The following is a 19750-nucleotide window of genomic DNA, read 5'->3' on the forward strand; positions in this document are numbered from 1 at the left end:
TCATCAGTGTTTAGAAACAGACTCCCAGCTTCGACTTTAAAGCCTCGTATGAACTGAACTTGTGGGATTTGAACTGACATCAGTTATAATTTAGTTTGGATGATCTGTCTCAACTATTGGCTCATTTGTTTCTGGGCTGTCTGACTTTGTTTTAGTAATACGACCACATTCTCAGATCAAATCAGTTAAGTAAAATGAAAATCAAAACACTTTAAAAATAAGAGCCAGAATTATCCTTTAATGTTATTTTTTTAAGACCGTGTTAAAATGAGTTTCAAGACAAAGGTCTTAGCTGTTATTCAAGGAGGATATGTGACATTTAATTTGCAACTCAGACCTTTCATGTAGCAGCTTCTGTGTGTTTTAAAAGCGAGACAGTTGCTTTCTGAAGAAATCAGCAGGAGGAAATCTGTGAATAACCTGAAAGCAGACAAACCGTGTCTTTATTAGGAGAGCGATTTACTGAGGAGGAAAAGATGGAGGTGAAGGAGATGACTCACCGCTGATACAGTATAATATGTGATGCTAAAATCTGACTTCTGCTTTCCAGATTTCCATTGAAAAGAAATGTGGCGCCGCTGTGCAGACAAAGCATATAAATTTAGATTGAACAAGCTGCTGCTGTCTACATGTTCATTCTGGGACTTTTTTTTTTTTTTTTACAGCTGATTATGTTTTCGTTTGAATTTTCAAAAGTATTGCATTCAGTTTTATGTGAGTATACATGTCATATTGATCAAAACATCAATTTTTATTAATAATGAAGTTCATTTTTCTACAAATATGCTGAGTTTTGTCATTACTGCATGTTTCATTCAGATGTTACTGCTCTTAGGGACCCTACACAAAAAAATAAAACTTTAATGTCATACAAATAGATGCAGCAGATTTAGTTTCCACTTGGCCTCACTAAAGCAGATTTCAATCATTCCATGCAGCACTATACACACACCATCCACAGTATGATCAGTACCAAGTACAGAAATCTAAGTGTGACACTGTTGTGGTGCCACATTCATCTGGTCATGACATGTTTCTGACATTTCAGTGCAAATCTGCATTTTTTCTAAAGCATCAAGGACCTTCTTGCTTACTTTATTGACAGTCAATGAAAAGGCAGGTTGTGCAGAAGTAGACTCAGAGATTCTACATTTTCCTCTAGTAGCTGACATTACAGCTCCAAACACAGGCATGAGTTAATCAAAGAAAGGATGTAATAAACGTGACTTTAATCTATTTTTGGATTTTAATCTCTAATCTTGGAATTTAATCATGACTGAATACTTTAAAAACAAACTCCACTGTAAATTGAAAAGCACTGAAATAAGACTTAATAAGACTTAAGCTAATTTGCGAAATATCTTTAATTCTGGTGTCTCAAAGTCACAAATCCAATGTGAAAAATTTGACTCAGCTTGGACGTTTAGATGGACTGACTAATCATGTTGGAGATCTGCTTGTTAAAAGCTAGTATTTTCTATCTGACACTGAATTTGTGGAAGATGGGAAGCAAAGTTTGGCTTGTAGTCTTTAACATTATGTTTATATAAGTGAGAAGAAACAGCATTGTTCGTTGTTTACATGCAGTTGGGGTGAAATACAAATTTTTTATCGACCAGGTTCTGCTCAATATTATCTGCTGTCAAAAATAAGGTAGCATAATTAGTCGGGTTACAACAGTCGACTAAGGAGACGTACACAGGGACACTGGTGTAAGAAAATATATAGATAATGCACTATGAACAATACAAAGACAAACATAACACAAAAATATAACAAGCAAGGTTCGAGGTTAATGGGGGACTTATAGATCTACATTTTATAATAGTATGCTTCGATACATGTATGAAAATGTGTGTATTAATAATTTGTAGATGACTGAAAAGTAAATTTTCTTGGTAAATTTCTTTTGGTAGCATTGCACCATATGTAAAAAGAGAACTCATATTTTATTTGTTTGATGCTAAGTGTTCAAAGCACAACAACAACAACAGCAGGTAGAGGGGTGAAGTGGGGGTGAAGGTGTCGAACAATTGCACAGAGGGGAAGTCAGAGCATATAAATCCAAACACAGTAAAATGTTCCAGTGCTTTGAACTCATTTTCTGTCTTTTCTTCCACATCAAATGAAGCAATAAACATCGCTGCAGGTATTTCAGAGGTTACGGGTATTTTACGGAAACCGTGCAGCAGATGGAGCCATTTCTGTGGCTGAATTTGTATCAACCAAGCAGCTAGGATCATCATCCCACGAGACAAACTGTACAAGCAAAACATACATTTGGAAGTCAAAGCTAGATGCATATTTTTGTCAGTAATGGAACAGCTATATGTACATTTTCCCTGAAATTATCATAAGTTAATATTTTTAGCTGCCAGACCAGAGCTTGTACCGATCCAAGACCGGATTTGTTTATTCTAAATGTATTCAAAAATTAACCTTTCAAATTGAAATCTGAAAATGTCACATTACATTGCGTCAGTTCATGAGAAATGCTCTAAGGTAAGGCAGAAATAAGCTAGTTTTGTACAGCAGGGAGGTAATTGAAAACCTTTATGTCTTCCTACAATATTTATGTCTTTTAAGGGCACGATATACAATATATTAATGAGGTACATTCTTATTAAATTTTAATGTCTATTAGTCTGAGCTATGAGGTTATTTATTCCAGATTTTTCGCGCTGACAAGTAGCTGTCTTATTTAATTTTTTGTTAAATTGAATTTATTTGTCTCGGCAAGCTTTTCACAGGTCTCAGCATCAGCAGATCTTTTCTTCACATTGTCAGCATCGTTTTCAAAGCAGGGTCTTGGTTTATATATGAAGCCTCACATGATCATACAAAAGAAGCCTAAAAATAAACATCATTAGTAGAAAATGTCCTCAAATGCATGATGTAACTATGACAGAATAATGTAAAAATACTTATGCACTCAAAACACGACCAAAATAAAAGCAAAAAACTATTTTCAGCAAAACAATCTTACAGTATTAAAAGTAAAACTATCTTTTCTGCACAAAAATGACAATAAAAATAGCCTTCTTTATTGTTTTTTGGCAGAGATGAGATAAAACATAAACCTCAATCTTCTATGTTCATACAGTAAATATAAAGCTTCAGTCAGCAGAAGCTTAAAGGCTGAAAATAGGGAGCAATGGCAGGCTTAGCTCCATCAACAAACAACTAAACCCACCTCACAAGCCCTAAAAATCCACTAATTATCATTATTTAATCTGCACAAACACCTATGAGTAAGGACATTAAATTGCAGCATTACAAAAGGTTATGTGCTGGAATTTTATGCAGTTGGGACACAAAATGTAGATTTTTTTTCCTTCACAAATCAATGCATGAGCAGCACTTTGCTTTTGAAGGGTACAGGGGTTGAAGATGAAGCTACTTTTAAATTCTTTACATGCAGTTTGGTTTCATCCAACGGTGTCCACTCTAAATAAATAACTCTGTGTTTTCTTTGGTTGACTTTTTGGAAAATTTGGCTGTAATTGAAAAATAAGTTATACTTCAACTTCTTAACACTTTCTTGAAATTGAACAAATTGAGCATTTTGGACATGAAATAACTCTTTAATAGGACTCCCAATGTCATATTATAATTAAAGTTTATTTGTATGGGTTAAATAATGACATCATGCTACATACTGCAGCATTTATAGCCTTAGGTAGCTTGCAATGCCTCTCCCTAGATAAGCCTTTAAAATAAACAAAATTCAACAATTACATACATAGAAAACACAATTTAGAACTACTGATACAATTAAAGAATCATAAAATGATAAGCACTAGATCGTTAATGACTACATGGCTGACTTAAAAAAAACACGCAAAGAGACATCTGAAATTCTGAAAACTGTATTAAAGCTGTTAAAATAGCAAAACAAAAGCTGCAATATTTGGTGAAAACATAGAAAAGTGTACGTCGTATGAAATGGAGCTGTCTAACGTCTTGACAACATGTTCTAAATGCTGCTTTCCGTCACTGAATAACAGAATATTTGTATTATTTGTGGTTTTAGCTTGTATCTTTCTGAGCATCTCTGCCCTCCACAGACCAGCCTGCTCTACTTCTTAACTTCCTGCAGTATCGTGCAACAAACCAGCAAACACAGTAAACATGCGCATTACTATCACTGGCAAAACCACAACACGATGTTCCTTCACTACCTCAGAGGTACTTGTGAAACTAGAAATGCACAAAAAAGCCCCCTCACCAGCATTAAATAAAGGAAATAGTCTAAAGACCTGAGGTGATACAATGAACTCTGTAGATACTAAAGTGAATCATGTTTCCAGTATGAGCATAGTTTCTCCCTTTCAAAGTTCTGACCCCAAGCATGTGGGCTTTAAAAACTGAAATACCCCAACGCTGACATCAAATCGTCTGCCGAAATGTTAATTCAAAGACATCAAAGTTTAGAATGTGTCTTCTTTAGATTTGTGTCTGTAGACATAAACTCTTCCATTTTGTTGAATGAACGATCACTTTCCATAAATATTTGGGTGAAGTATTATAGTGTGGAATGACGGTTATGCTGAGTGTATACAGGACTGTATGTGCTGAGTATATTAGCTTGTTTGAATGAGTCATTCACCACAGCATGATTGTTAGTGTGATTTCATTCTCTTTGTATTTGCTAACATGTTTGGTATAACTTCAGTAGACGCTGAAGTACAGATGGATATTTCATTGCACACAAGCACCGAGGGGGAAATGAATAAGTGAATGTAAAGTATAACTGCATGGATCTCAGAAGAAACTTTTCAAAAATGTTCACTATTCTAAAGAAGAACCCTACTTTAACTACTGTTAGTCAGTCAGAGCTCCTGGATTTTAAAAAGTTAGACAGTTTTGCACTGAAACTGGTGAGGTAGAAACATCTCACCAGATTTTTATGAGTTATTTATGTTTCGCTGAGTAGCTTGGTGCAGCAGATGCAGTTGTACTGATGGTTTTGAATGCAAAATACATGTAGTTTTTCAGAGAAATAAATCCACAAACAGTTATCATCTGTTTCGTTTTCATGAGGTTTTGTATACTGTAAGGTTATGGTTTCATATCACCCAAACAACAGTGACTGCACTCTACACTCACTGTTTCTTGTTTCTTGTTTTACTTAATTTTTAAAAATTATTTTAATGCTTTGATCTCCATAAAACTCCGTAAAAGTGTTTGATGGCAAGAATAAAATTGTGCTGGATAAAGTAGCACTGCAAAATTCCAAGTTGCTCTGTAGCAGAGAACTGCCTGCTGTCACTGACTAGAGTGACATTCATGTGACTATGTTTGATGAAGCCACTTTTAAATCACACATTTAATTCTGTTACACTGAAGATACATATTTAACTAAACATTATTTCAAACACACAATTGTGGAATGAGTGCAGTGTTTTCTATAACCTACTGGGTTTGTGACTTAAAGCTAGAGTGCAGGACTTCCACATATAAATGAATGTCTGGTACACACATTGCTGATCGAGCCTATCATTGCCAGGTAGAGCTTTTTGTATTTCCAAGTATACCAGCATTTTAAATCTGGTTTATGTGCTGACATTCCTACGGTGGTACACCAGTGGCAATGCATTTTATGCCAGTCAGCAGTGATCGGTTTGTCAGCGCTGACAAAAAGAGCAACTGTAGTTACAGATGCTATAGCAGCGACTATTCTGGAGCACATGGAGGACAAAGTTTGAAAGTGTTTGTGTAATTACTCCAACTGTCAGAAAAACAAGGAAAAACCTCTACAGAGCAGGCTTAAAGAATATAAAATTAAGGTTTCAAATTTCAAACTGTTTCTGCTCTCTGACATTATAGAACAGAGCAGCTTCCTGTAGACTTGCTGGGTGCCCGACAAACACCTAATATAAGAACAACCACAACTTTGTTCGCTTCCGTTTTTGCACGAATTAAAAACAAAGACACAACATATACCACGTTCTTTAGTTGGCTTCAGAGGAGCTGGTAGTATTTCTGAAGCATTTAGGTGAAACATTGCCACTTGTGATTTATGTGTTTTATGTGAAGTTTTAGTCCAGAATCCACAGCGTGACAGATTCACAACATGTAATGAAGCTTTACTACCATCAAAAGTGACTGTCACACAAGGAGGACAGCATGAATTTGTAAAACCACTAACACAACAGTATAAACTCTGCAATGTTATAAATTGCAAATAATTCTTCAGCCTCAGCTGGTAGGCAGGTTTTATGAACTCAGGACAGAGCAAAGCTAGTGCTTCCCCATGTTTTCAGTCTTTATGCTAAGCTACATTAGCCGAGTGCTGGTGGTAGCTTCATTTTTGAGACGTCTTCCAAACTTTTGCCAAAAAAATCCAATAATCTCAACATCCCAACATGATGAACTTTTACTTGACTGAGTTGACAGTATGTTATGTGCAGATCTGTGCTGGCAGGTAACTTGAAAAAGTACAGCTGGTGTCTGAGTGTGTGAGATGACTTTGTGATGGTGAAGCGGCAGTAGCCAGTAAGATTCCTACAGTGTCTGCAGCCAAATCAATACAGCAGCAACACCGTCTGCATCTTCAACCGTCTCCCATTCCCTTCATTTACATGCAGCTAGTAGCATCTGCATCCATCACCATGACACATCTGATCAATTCAAGGTGTCTCGTCAACCATAAGAGCAGGTCATGGAGGTATGTTCCACAGATCTGAAAATGCTCCTCCTGTAGCCAGCAGAATATGCCAAAGACATTTTGTGCCTGCAGCTCTTCATTTTGATGCAAATGTGAGGCAGCCTTGCGGGTTTGAAAGGGGGGAGGGTGACCAGGGGAAACGCAATGCTTTGTGAGGCCTGACGCAAAATCTCAACTGTTCTCAGGGCTGAAAACAGCATGAGTGCTTGCATCGGCCACGTTGACCCCTTCAATGGACGCACCTTCTGCCTCACAAAAGCAGTCAAGGGCTTTGCAAACTTTCCGAATATTCTCCTCCTCATGCTGCACAGAAAGCTACACTGTCGAGACATGCAGCGGCTGTGGCTCCAGTGCTGGTGAAGCCACTGATTGTGTTATTGGACTTTTTTGGTGGAGTGATGAAAGGAGTCGCCTTGTCAGTCTCAGAGAGCTGACGCCCACCGGGAGCCCTCTGAAGCCAGTGTACATGGTGGCATGTGGCTGGGATTAGGGAATTTCACTGTGGATTAAAATCTTTCCAACGCCTCCATGGCCACTCGCTAAAAGAAAGGAGTTTGAAGTTCCAGCAGAGATCTGGTGAGCACTCTGGGCCCATGGTCTCGCTGAGCAGGTATGTTGAAACAAAACCTTTATTTTTCTACAAACTCAGTGTGAGCAGACTTTCTCACAGCATAGTGAGCCTTTGAATAATACATTATGTATTGTTTTGAGTGACGGATTACAGCTACGGGAAGGAAAGTAACATTTTTACAACGATATAATGCATCTAGCAGAAAATACAAATGTCTTGTGTTTGTGTATGGTGCAAAAATACAGCCAATTAAAGGCACCCAGCAGTAAGAGTGGATTTCTGGACCCTAAGTACCTGTTAATAACTGAAAAATATTGCAACAACACAGTTTATCCAACAACAAAATGATGCAAATAATGATAATCTCACACCGATGTGATATTAAAGTGTTAGACAGAGAACAGGTGTTGTTAGCAAAGTTATAGAATAGTTTTTAAACAACCAGACTTCTTAAATCTCAACCTTGAGTCTGATCAGCGGTTGTTATGTAAGACTCAGAGTGGGCCACGTGGTGCGTGCTGCACAGTATAAACTGGTAAATTACTCAGATAAATGAACAATAACAATTTGTGCCTGGATAAGACGTCCTCTAATCTCACAATGAAGAAGGCAATTCTCTGCCTGTTTATCTCCAGCAATTACAATTCCACTGCAATCAAAATGTCCTAACATTGTAATACTGAACTGGTGAATTTTTAATCCAATTCCAGCTTTGTCTTGCACTGTTGTCTGTTTGCCCTTCACAGGTTTTTGCACTGGGGGCTCAGATAGTGTTCAGGTTACAGAATAAGGATAGAGATAGGAAACATTACTACATTACTGTAAATTCTTACATAATTCCATGAAAGGATCAAAACCAAAAAAGTGTCTATCAGAGTCCTTTGGCTTCTATTAACAATGTGAATGTGTCAAAACAAAAAATAAATATACAGTTTAATTTTCTGTTTTTAAAAAGGCTCAGCAATTTGCTAAAACAGTCAGACACTGCTGTTTTCAGGAAATGTTGTTCAAAATAAGGCATAAATGGTACATTTGCTGGGGACTATTTTGAACTGAAGTGAGTATTTACAGTAGCAGGAAATTGCACGTAGGATTTAGTCAAAATAAACTTGAACCTGCACAACAGTAAGACTCATTGATGTATTCTTAACACTGTAGATTAAGGATCATAATGGAGTTATATGATACACAGGAACAAGCAGCTGTGTGTAACAGGCTTTGGAAACAGAAAACACTAGCAATCAACATAATTCATTGTTAGTTTTTTTTTTAAAAAGAAGATTATTTGACAGTAAGAAATAAAGAATATTACAGACTTATGCTTAACAGAAAATGGAAACACAACTCATTAAGGAAACCTAACTGTGCCGTCAATAAAATAAACTTAATGTAATAGTCAGATTATAATCAAATATGTGAAGCTGTATTTTACATTGTCTGTCTAAAGCTCAACTAGATGCTCTGCTGTCCTCCAGATGTTCTTTGAATCCAATTCAATTATAATTAAATAGACCATATCAACATATGTCATTTCAAGGAAGTTCACATAGCAACTTGAAGACCCTATAAGATTCATACAGAGGCAACCAACAAATCCACAGTTTGCTTTGGATTCTCTCTGATTAGCAAGGAAAAGATACCCTTTAAGGAGAAAAATAAAAGAATCTCTGACAGAAGCAAGCTCAGTGAGGGTGGCCATCTGCCTCAATCAGTTGAGGTTAAACAGATAGTAGAGAACAGACCAACGATGCATATTGTTTCCTTTTCCTCTTTGCTAAAGTGTTTTTTTCTTTTTAAAACCCAGCTGTAGAACATTTTAGGTGAAGCCTTCAGAGAGAAATTTATAATTTTTTGGAAAACTGTCATGACTGGTAGAGAGTCCATTCGCTAAATTACATGTAGAAATGCTGAACAACTTGTATTAATACTGCATTTGTTCCCACAGTTCCAGGATGTTCCAGCTGGGTCACCTCCAGCCAAATGGACACCGAAGCTGCAAAAGCCGCCTGGTCACCAAAGACGGGCGCTGCAACATCGAGTTTGGCAACATTGAGTACAGCAACCACTTTGCGTATCTGGTGGACTTCTGGACGACCTTCGTGGAGATTCGCTGGCGCTTTGTCCTCCTACTGTTTGTGGCTGCATTCACAGGCAGCTGGTTCATCTTCAGCCTGCTGTGGTACTGGATCGCAAAGAGTAATGGTGATCTGACCGGACAGAACCGCACAGATGGACATGTTCAGTGCATAGACAATGTTAACGGCCTCACAACAGCATTTCTGTACTCGCTGGAGACCCAGACCACCATTGGGTACGGTGGCAGGGCATTGACCGGGCACTGTGCTGGCACAGTGGCTCTAATTATCATCCAGTCTTTAATTGGAGTCTTTATCAACTGCTTCATGTGTGGCGTCATCTTGGCCAAGATTTCCTTACCCAAAAAGAGAGCAAAGACCGTGACCTTCAGCAACACGGCTGCCATCTGCTTAAAGAAAGGAAGTCTGTGTCTCCTTATCAGAGTGGCCAACCTTCGAAAGACCTTATTAATTGGAAGCCAGATCTACGGTAAACTACTGAAGACAACAACCACGGCCGATGGAGAGACCATTATCCTGGACCAGGTGGACATTGACTTTATGGTTGATGCTGGAAAGGATAACTTATTTTTTGTTTGTCCTCTGACCCTCTACCACGTGATCAACAGATCAAGTCCGTTCTACGAACTGTCAGCCGACACTCTCCCCTTGCAGGACTTTGAACTGGTAGTGTTTTTGGACGGGACGGCCGAGTCCACCAGCTCATCCTGTCAGGTCCGAACCTCCTACATACCACAGGAGATTCAGTGGGGTTACACTTTCCTGCCTATAATCTCGCGCACCAAGACAGGAAAATACCGTGTAGATTTCTCAAACTTTTCCAAAAGCGTCCAGGTCACCACGCCACACTGCGTCCGCTGCTTCGAGAGCGATGCAGACCAGAGAAACCACAACAACCACAACCAAGAAAATCACAAGAAGATGGGCATTGACAACCTGGGGTTCCAAGTGATTGATATTCACGACTCAGTGGATGTCACCAAAATGTGAGCAGGCAGGAAAGGAACTGTTGTCTGACTGAAAGCAAACCACAGCGAATCAGGATGTGGGAGATGAAGCATGCATTTATTCCTTTGAAGCAAAGATTCACTGCTCGTCTGACTGTATGCAGTGGTGAACTGCTGAAGATATATTTTGTCCTGCTGCATCCTCCAGCTAACATTTGATTTACTCTTTTGCCTTGAACAGCAAAATCTCAAAGCCGTTAAACCGTCTGGATAAAATTCAGACATGAGCAGGAGTTAGGCTGCTCATTACACTCAAATCTCTGTGGGGACTTTGTGTAGGTAATATGTGCAAGATGGATTGAAGTTTTGACACACAGAAAATGAAAGGGGTAAAATAGCGGATGGCACAGTGGGTATTTCTTGAGAAGATTAGGGTCTGAGCCTGTTATAATGAAAAACTGTGTGCTTTAATAAAGGCTGCGGGAGGAAATAAAAAGCAGGACAAGCTTTTTGAGTTTGCTCATTATTCCTACTAAAACACTAACTATATGGTGAACGTCATGTCATGTTGACAGATATCGTGTGCCTTGATAATTAGTACACTGTGACCATAGGTGCTTAAAGCATTAATTAAATTGTGACCAGTCCACATTTTGTAGATCATTCTGTGTAACACTGCAACTTCTCAGGGAAAGTAACATCTTTAGTTGGAATAAACCTTTTTTTTTCACAATTTATTGACTTATTGTTTGTTCTTGATATATTTTTTGTCATCTTTTGTTTTTTGAAAATATCTTGTGTCTGCAGACAGCCTTAAGTATTATACATTCATCAGTCCATATTAAATAAAGTAGAACACTACAACCGTGAAATGCACCTTAAACACAAATGCATCGATAATATTATTGTATGATATAATGTACTGCAGCGCTCAAAGAGGCCATGTTGCTGCTTTATGAATACTCTCACCATTTTAAAAACATGTTTTTTTAAATAATGGATTACTTTTACTTTGGGTTTTTGCTACTTTTAAGTTAGTAAAGGACCTGAATCCTTCTTCAATAATCGGCCAATAATTTAAAAATCTACAAAACATGCATATATTTGTCCCAAATAATATACCGGTACTTAAACGTTGTTGCTGATGTCAATCGCCAATCCAGACGATACAATAAATTACATTCAACACATAAGTCTGGAAAAGAAATTATGAGCTCTTCACCTATTACATATGCAAACACTGCATTACACATGCAGAAAAGAAGCCTTAAAGCCTTCATCTATGTTTACATTTCAGAACAAGACAGTTCTCAGACTCCAACAGAGACTTTGTTGTTCTCATTGCTAAGCAAGAGGTGAGGGACTAAGTTCAGGTTCAACAAGCATTAAGAGTTTGCAAATACAAACACACTGCACACATTGTTTGCAGGTATACAATAGCAACTACAAGCCACTGTTAACAGTTATATTAGAATAAAACGCCTCAGCAGCTTGTTTGCAGCATGGTTAGCTGAGCAGATATTGTGGGTAGACAGCTAACGAACTGACAGTCAGGGAGATTCATCAGTGAAAATACAACCCCCGTGGAGACATTTATTTCAAATCAAAGCACTGATGCTCACAATCTGTGTGCTGCACATATATAAAGCTGCATTTAGATGAGCAGAATACTGCATAAGAAAATAGTATTAGTAACATAAATGTAGACTACAGGTTGTCATAAGTATTTACTAGTCTGTTTGGATCAAAAATTGGTGGAACTTTGGAGAGAAATAGATTTATATGTAATTAATTCATTGGATTACTTCTGTATATATTTTGTTTGTTGAAATGAATAGAGCAAAAATAAAAGTACTTAAGAAAACACTCAAAGAACACATGTCAATTTTCAGCTAACACTGAAAGTAGCTTAAGAAAATACAGACCATTTCTGAAATGTGTTATTTTTGCATGTCAATCATTTTTATAGCTGTTAAGATATATCAAAACTGAAGATAAGAAAAAGAACAGTCAGTCTGATGTTATTCAAATAAGTTTATACAATCATAGTAAAAAAAAGATAATAAAACACAATAAAAGAAGTACACTTACTCTAGTACTGCAGTACAATTTTATAGTACCTGCACTTTTGCAAATTTCCAATTTCCTTTAAAAAATTTTTGACAGCTATAGTCATATCCAAAATATATGATTGTCTTATGAATTATGGTTTTACTACCAAACCATATGTAAAGTACAGCCTTAACAGAAAATGAATAGATGACTATTCTGATATTTGATTGATTGATTGATATTGTTTAGGAAAAATATGAAATTCTCAGTTCCAGCTCTTCCAATGTGGATATTTTATTTTTTACAAATATTGTGATGTATCTTTGGGTGACGGACTGTTGGTCGGATTAAACAAGGCTTTGGATTATGTCAGCCATGGCTTTGATGAGTTTTATCCATTATTTTAAGACATTTTCTACCCAAACAATGAATAAATTTACCAGGTAAACAACCACCTACAACATTACAAAGCTTCTAATTGAATCAACATGTGGGATTTAGGGGGATAAAAAAGCAGGAATGGAATATAATACTTTGAATTACGTTTTTATTAGTGCATAATCACTTGGAACTACAAATCGCTATGTTTTCATGAGCTTAGAATGAGCAAATCCTCTTCCATGTTGCACTGCTATGTTTCTACAGTAGCAGAGACTGCACAAGCCAAACACTGGATCGAGAGAGGGGCTTTCGCATTGCTATGTTGCTATGGTAGGTTGTCCAACACATTTGGAGTGGCTTGGAATCTGCAAAGTCATGGCTCGATGCTACTAAATCATACACACTGCTCCTTTCAATGATTATTAATAATTAATAAATACAACACTGACAGGAAAAATACATCTGCATTATAAGTATTGCTAATTCTGATGCTTATTTTGCTCATTTGCTTGTCTGCTTTTACGTGAGTAAGACAATGAATGCAAGATCTTTACTTGTAATGAATAATTTTTGCATTGGTGCCTTTCTACTTTTGCTCAAGTAAAACTTAGGTCCTTTTCCCACCACCACCGTTTATTATTTCTGGTATTAAAGAGCATTAAAATACAGAAGAACACACGCTGATTACTTAGCAGTCTATGACTTGATGTGATTTTGTTATATGAACCCTTTCTTCATTCATAATTCTAGCCTGTCTCTAAAATTGTATGAGGACAGTAAATCAGTGGTGTAAATGTTGTGGCAGCTGGCCTGGCCACTAGAGAGCATCAGACCACTGCTCTGATTTACTATGACAATATACTATAAACAATTAATTCTGCAGTACAGATGTTTTTTTTTTCCACCAAACTGCCCCAGTTCTGCCAACAGTCTCTCCATCACATGCTCAGGGATGTTTAAACAAACTTTTGATGTTCACACTTTTTCCCAATGCCCCGCAGTTTACTGATGGCAGCAGACAGCAACGACAAAAACAACATCTGATAACATTCACCCACCGCTTCATGCTGGATTGATGGACCTTGTTATGGCAGCAGTGCATCTCTGCAGGTGTTCAACACGGTTGGAGGAATGCTGTTCATTTAAGACTGGCTCCAGCACTTTTTGTCAGAGAGGCAGAGACTTCTGAAATGGCTTTCATCCCATTTTGGATTTACAGAGGCAAGTTAACCGGGCTTCATCTGCATAACAATGAACAGAACTGTTGAGAGGGATTGGCACAGTGAGTCTGAAGCAGCTGAAAAGAAAAAAAAAGAGATACAGAGAGAGATGAGACAGGCTGAGTGGAAGTTACAACACAGTGAGTTAATCTGATGGAGGGCTGGTTCACTGATAGCAGTCACATTTTATCCCCAGTGTGATGGAGAAAGGATAATTAAACAGAGAGCCAAGACTCCAAATGCACAGCATATTCAGTCAAACGTGTATCTTTAAGCAGCCATCTCATTTCAACACAGAAATATTACCCAGCAGGTCTGCTAGCTTCAATTTAATGTCACCTAAAACCATAGACTGTATATAAAGATGGACGTAGCATCCATCTGGCTTCAAAATTGAAGTCCACCCGGAAGTGTCAAAAACTTGCAGTATCACGCCGTCCGCTAGGGTTGGCTCCAAAAAGCTTTTGCTCCATAGACCCCAATTCATTTTTGGAAAAAATACAATTTGATTGATTGATTTTCTACAGCTCAGGATTTTTTTCCCCGTTAGTTTTCATGGTCAAAATGAGAGATCAGGTGGCCAATCTTAAAATAGATCAATACTGAATTTTAAATAAATCGTTAAAGTTGGTGGAGCCAGGGGGCGTGGCTATACTTGATTGACAGTCCCATTGACTGGTCCTGCCCTGAGTTGCTCTCCGGCCCAGCCTGTTTGACGCTTTTTACGTCACTGGCTCCAAAAAATCCAAAATGGCGACCAGGAAGTAACAAAATCTGGGCTTCATTTTCTCAGCATTGAAACCAACGGGTGGCGTCACGGTTAGTTCACGCCTGCCTATAACCTCAAAACCGTGTAGCTCAAAATGCTAATGTTAGCATGTTAGCTCCAACTTGTGTCACTCCTGTCAGAGCATTCAGTTGAAAAACTGATAGTAAAACAGCTAAAAAAAAGGCCATAATGAAATACTTGCCACTGCTGTGGTGTAGTTTCTCAGTTCCCTGGCGTGTCTTTAAAACCGAAGTTGAGGTCAAAACATTTAGGGCAACCCGGCAACTTCCTGGACGGACATGAGGCTATTTCGGAAACTAGTTTAAAATATTTTTTCAGAAATTAATTATATCTCTAATAGATATTATTAATTTTAATTTAAACTACGACTAGGGCTGCACAGTGAAATAGTGGTTAGCACTTTCGCCTTGCAGCAAGAAGATCCTGGGATCTTTCTGCATGGAGTTTGCATGTTCTCCCTGTGCATGCGTGGGTTTTCTCCGGGCACTCCGGCTTCCTCCCACAGTCCAAAATATGCTGAAGTTAATTGGTTACTCTAAATTGCCCGTAGGTGTGAATGTCAGTGTGATTGTGTGTCTGTATATGTAGCCCTGCGACAGACTGGCGACCTGTCCAGGGTGTCCCCTGCCTTCGCCCGAGTCAGCTGGGATAGGCTCCAGCACCCCCTGCGACCCTAATGAGGATAAAGCAGTTTATAGAGAATGGATGGATGGAACTACGACTGTCTCACAGTATTCTATCAGAATTTACAGCTGACACACCCGACTTCCTAGTTACGGTTGCTAAGCTATGATTGGACAGTGGCTGCTTGGGGGCGGAATTTAACTAACAATTTTACATATGGACAAATTTTTGCAAGATATATATTAATATGTGCAATATTAATACTTCTGTCAGTATTTCTATTCATAAAATAATTGTGCAATACTATCAATATATGCTGTACTGTTATTCCTACAACAAGTACTTATGTATATTTTGGTTTATTTTTTTATTCGTGTACTAATATTTCTTAAATGTTTGCGCTATCCCCTTTGCTGCTGTATCAATTTAAATTTCCCTACTGTGGGAATAAAGAAGGATTATGTTATCTTTTCCTATCTTATCTTTATTGGAATTAGTTGTGCGTATAAAATGAAAAACCTAAAAAATGTCCTCCATCCATCCACCTATTTTCTTTCACTTACCCGCAGTTGGGTCACCACAGACATATCTTCCAGCTCCTCCTATGGGATCTGAAGGCGTCCATGCCAAATGAAATATGTAATACTCCCAGTGGATTATGGGGTCTTTTTCTAGTTGGACATGCCCAAAAAACTTCCAGGTTGGGTACCCATGAGGGATCCTAATAATATCTGAACTACCTCAATTGGCTTGTTTTGACACAAAGGAGCAGCAACTATATGCCAAGGTTCTTCCAGATGTTTGATGTCCTAGGTCACTCAGGATGTCCAATGTCTAAGCTCCTTCAAGACTTCCAAGCTCCCTCTCAATGTTTGATCTCATGGTTTACTCAGGATGTCCAAGTTCAGTTCCCTCCTTATGTCAGATATCTGAGCTTCTTCCAGATGTTCGATGTTGAGCTCGACCTGGAAGTCCAAAGTTGAACCTTCCTCAAGGTGTTTGATGTCCAACTATCTTCCAGATGTTTGATGTTGAAGCTTCTTCCAGTTGTTTGATGCCCAAGCTTTTTCTAGATGACAGATGTCCAAGCTTCTTCCAGATGATTGATGTCCATGCTTCTTCCAGGTGTTTGGTGTCCAAGCTTCTTCCAGATGATTGATGTCCAAGTTCCCTCTAGATGTCTTATATGTGAGGTCCCTCAGGATGTTTGATGTCCAAGCTCCCTTAAGACATCTTTGCATTTTGCATTGAGGAAATGTTGTTTCCTTGTAACAAAGCTACACTGTCAAATAATTTATATCATTTTGAGAGAAAACTAATGATTTTATGGGCAAAAGCTACTCTAGGATGGCAGACTCTATAGCCAAAAATCTATGCCACTGATAGTTTATTAAAAATCACTCTTATGAAGATGAATAATTGTCCTTTTTATGATGTGACAATGTGGAAAAGGCTTGGTTAGGTTCAGGTACAAAAACACATTTTAAAGGACTGCTTGACGACTTTGCTTTGTGACTCTATGAAGCCAATGTTATATGTTTCACATCCAGTACGTGAGGGTCCACATTATGTAAATTTGGTAACCTTCCAATGTTTGGAAGAGTCTAGATAGCACAGATGCTCAACCGCAAATGTGTGAGGAATACGTGGATGCTTCTGTGCTACAAATGTGTGGTACAGAATCCATCAAACAGACTCTATGTGGACTAGAATGTAGGATAACAACAATCACGCATCCTTGGGTGTCTGTAGCTGTAAGGTGTTTCACATTACACCCTTAAATACAGAAGTTGTGTTCCAACTAAGAGGCTTTTACGCGGTCTTCGTATGCCACAACTTCAAAGGATGTGAAGGTTAAACCAAGTCTTGTTGAAAGAGATAGTCTGGCCAATGGACTTTCTGGTTGCGCCACCAGCTGTTTCCATCCTTACTCTTTTTATTCATTTTTTGAAGTTGTTTTTTTTTTTTTGCTTATCATATACTGGAGGAGCACAAGGCAACCCAATGCTTAGATTTTAAGGTGTAATCATCAGTCGCCAAAGTTCCACTTGCAGTAGCTGCTATATTCTCAAAAACTGAATATTGGGATAGATTTGAGTGATATACTCGTTGGATCCTTTACAGTCTAGAAGATGAAAGACACACTTGTAGGCATCCTTGAAATGGGACAGCCTTCATGGTTGTGCATTTTTTGTCTTCAAATGCAGGCTTAATGGTGCTTTGAGATATTTGCTCAAAGAATTGCTTTCTTAAATGATCACTAGAGGTGGTTTAATCAAAGGTAATGGTGTCATAATGAACTGATTACACTTCAGGGGTAGTTTATTTCACGGGAAGACTAAATAACAGTGGTAGGAAAGTGGCATTTCATCCCAAACACCAGTAGAAAAAGAGAAATATGTGTATATATTTGCATACATGAATAATTAAGAAAAGCTAAAACATGCACGTGTAACTACAACTCATTTCATGTCACGGAACAGTTAATTCTCCTATTATCCTACAATATTTGAATTTTTTCTTGGAACATGACTACTTTTTCCTCTATACAGTATAATTCTGTTCAAATAATGTCAGATTGTATTTATAAAAGTGTAGCTTTAATAATCTGTTATCATTAACTTGGCCTTTATTAAAACATACAAGTAAACCACACTCACACCACAGTAACCACAATAGCAGCAAAAGAAAGTCCACAGAGAAAAGTAATAACAATAATGAACTCAAGGACAAATTTATTTAGAGAGGCAAATGTATTTTATTGACTTAACTCCTGGATCCATACGGGAAGCAAATGGAGAATATTTTACATGTAAACATGTTGTTTAAGGTCACTTGAATGTTGGAGTGTTGGCAGGACAGAAACTGTAGCAACAAGAGATGTTTTCCCACTGAAAAGTCTTCTTCAATAATATGTCAGCATGATCATATTACTAGATTTCCTACGTAAAGCTGAGCATGCATAAGAACTTTCCCAGCAGCCTCCATTTAACCACTTAAACTGACCATAAGGACATTAATCATGTTTAAAACAACAGAGGCCACATATATAAACAGTGTTTGTGTATTGGAGCCACTTTTTTGGACATTCATGATGTTGAGAGATAGAAGGCTGCCAGCATCAAATGAAGCATTTTATATCTTCTATATTGATCTTTCTGGGGCATATTTTAGACGCTCAGCACGAGGAGGACATCAACTGTAACTTTAGTAAACAGAGTCAGCTACATTTGCTCACTATTTTGGGACATTTTGTGAAAAGAAACGTAAGTATTATATTATTTAAAACTATTTTATAGCGACATCTATAAATAGAAGGTTTCCTACTAACAGATTCAGTTGCGTTCAGTAAATATCAGATCTTAAATTGGAAATTGAAATTTTATCTCCCATCATCTGATATTTTTGGACTGAGGGAGGAAACAGAATGAGCAGTGTGCTCTCAGACTGGCTTCTTATAGATCCTGCTTTGCTAGTGCTAACCATCGAGCAACTGTGCTGACCTTTAATTAACTATTTATCAATTAATTAATTAGTGAAGCTGATGGAGCTGCCTTTCATTTAGGACACATTTCTGCTGCAGATCTCAAGCTGTGATTTCATTTTTTGATATATTTTCACCATCTTAGGCTAAAAAAACCTGTCTTCTTCCAAAATAGCTTTCTGACTGTGCTTATGTACATTTTGTCACCTCTCAGATAACACGTACACCTGTTCTAACCATATGTGAACCTCATTTTGACACTGGAGAAGAAGTCAGTTGAGTTCATCTTCAGAGGACCCAGCCTAATTATTTCAGCTTGGACCAAAACGGTGGTTTGACTGGCCGACATTGACATCCCCAGAGCCGGAGCTGCTAACACAGCTAAAAATACTGATTAATGGAGTTTAAAGATAACTAGTGTGACATACTCTGGAAAAAAAAAAACTGCAGGATTGATGTGAGAGAAACAGCTGCTTGTGCTTTAGCGGCAGTTCTCCAGGGTTACTGTGCTACATCCAGATGGGACGACTGTGGTGAAAAGATTTCTCAGTGACAAGGTGCAGAAAACAATGCACAACCCGGTTACACTATTGCTTTTGAAACTGCGTCTTTGCTGATCAGATTCAACACACCACACAGTCACTGTTTTGCAGTAAATCTGATGTTCAAACAGCGTCTCAGCCGACCAGCTGGTCAACTGTCAGCTAAAATATTCATCACATTTACGTCTCAGCAGCTTCAGAGAGAAGCTGAGTATGGCCTAATGTACTTAATATAAATATTTCAGTGTGATTTTAACCCATGTTCTGCACAAAGTCTGGCTTAAAATGTTTCGTAGGAGGGGCCGGAGGCTGTGTGTAATTTACTTTGCAATATATTCTCAATTCAAAGCATCATGGCTCTGTTTGAAGTGTT

At 38.0% G+C, this 19750-nt stretch overlaps 1 protein-coding gene across 1 annotated transcript; it reads left to right on the plus strand.

Moving 5' to 3' along the window:
• The first annotated feature begins 6801 nt into the window (after window positions 1-6801).
• Window positions 6802-11017, plus strand: kcnj1b (potassium inwardly rectifying channel subfamily J member 1b). Its single transcript, XM_022212731.2, has 2 exons — window positions 6802-7280; window positions 9187-11017. The coding sequence occupies exons 1-2, from the start codon at window positions 7264-7266 to the stop codon at window positions 10325-10327; spliced, it is 1158 nt and encodes a 385-aa protein (XP_022068423.1). The 5' UTR covers window positions 6802-7263; the 3' UTR covers window positions 10328-11017.
• Window positions 11018-19750: the final 8733 nt, after the last annotated feature.

The sequence above is a fragment of the Acanthochromis polyacanthus genome, chromosome 17 (assembly GCF_021347895.1).
Source record: "Acanthochromis polyacanthus isolate Apoly-LR-REF ecotype Palm Island chromosome 17, KAUST_Apoly_ChrSc, whole genome shotgun sequence".
Lineage (NCBI taxonomy): Eukaryota > Metazoa > Chordata > Actinopteri > Pomacentridae > Acanthochromis > Acanthochromis polyacanthus.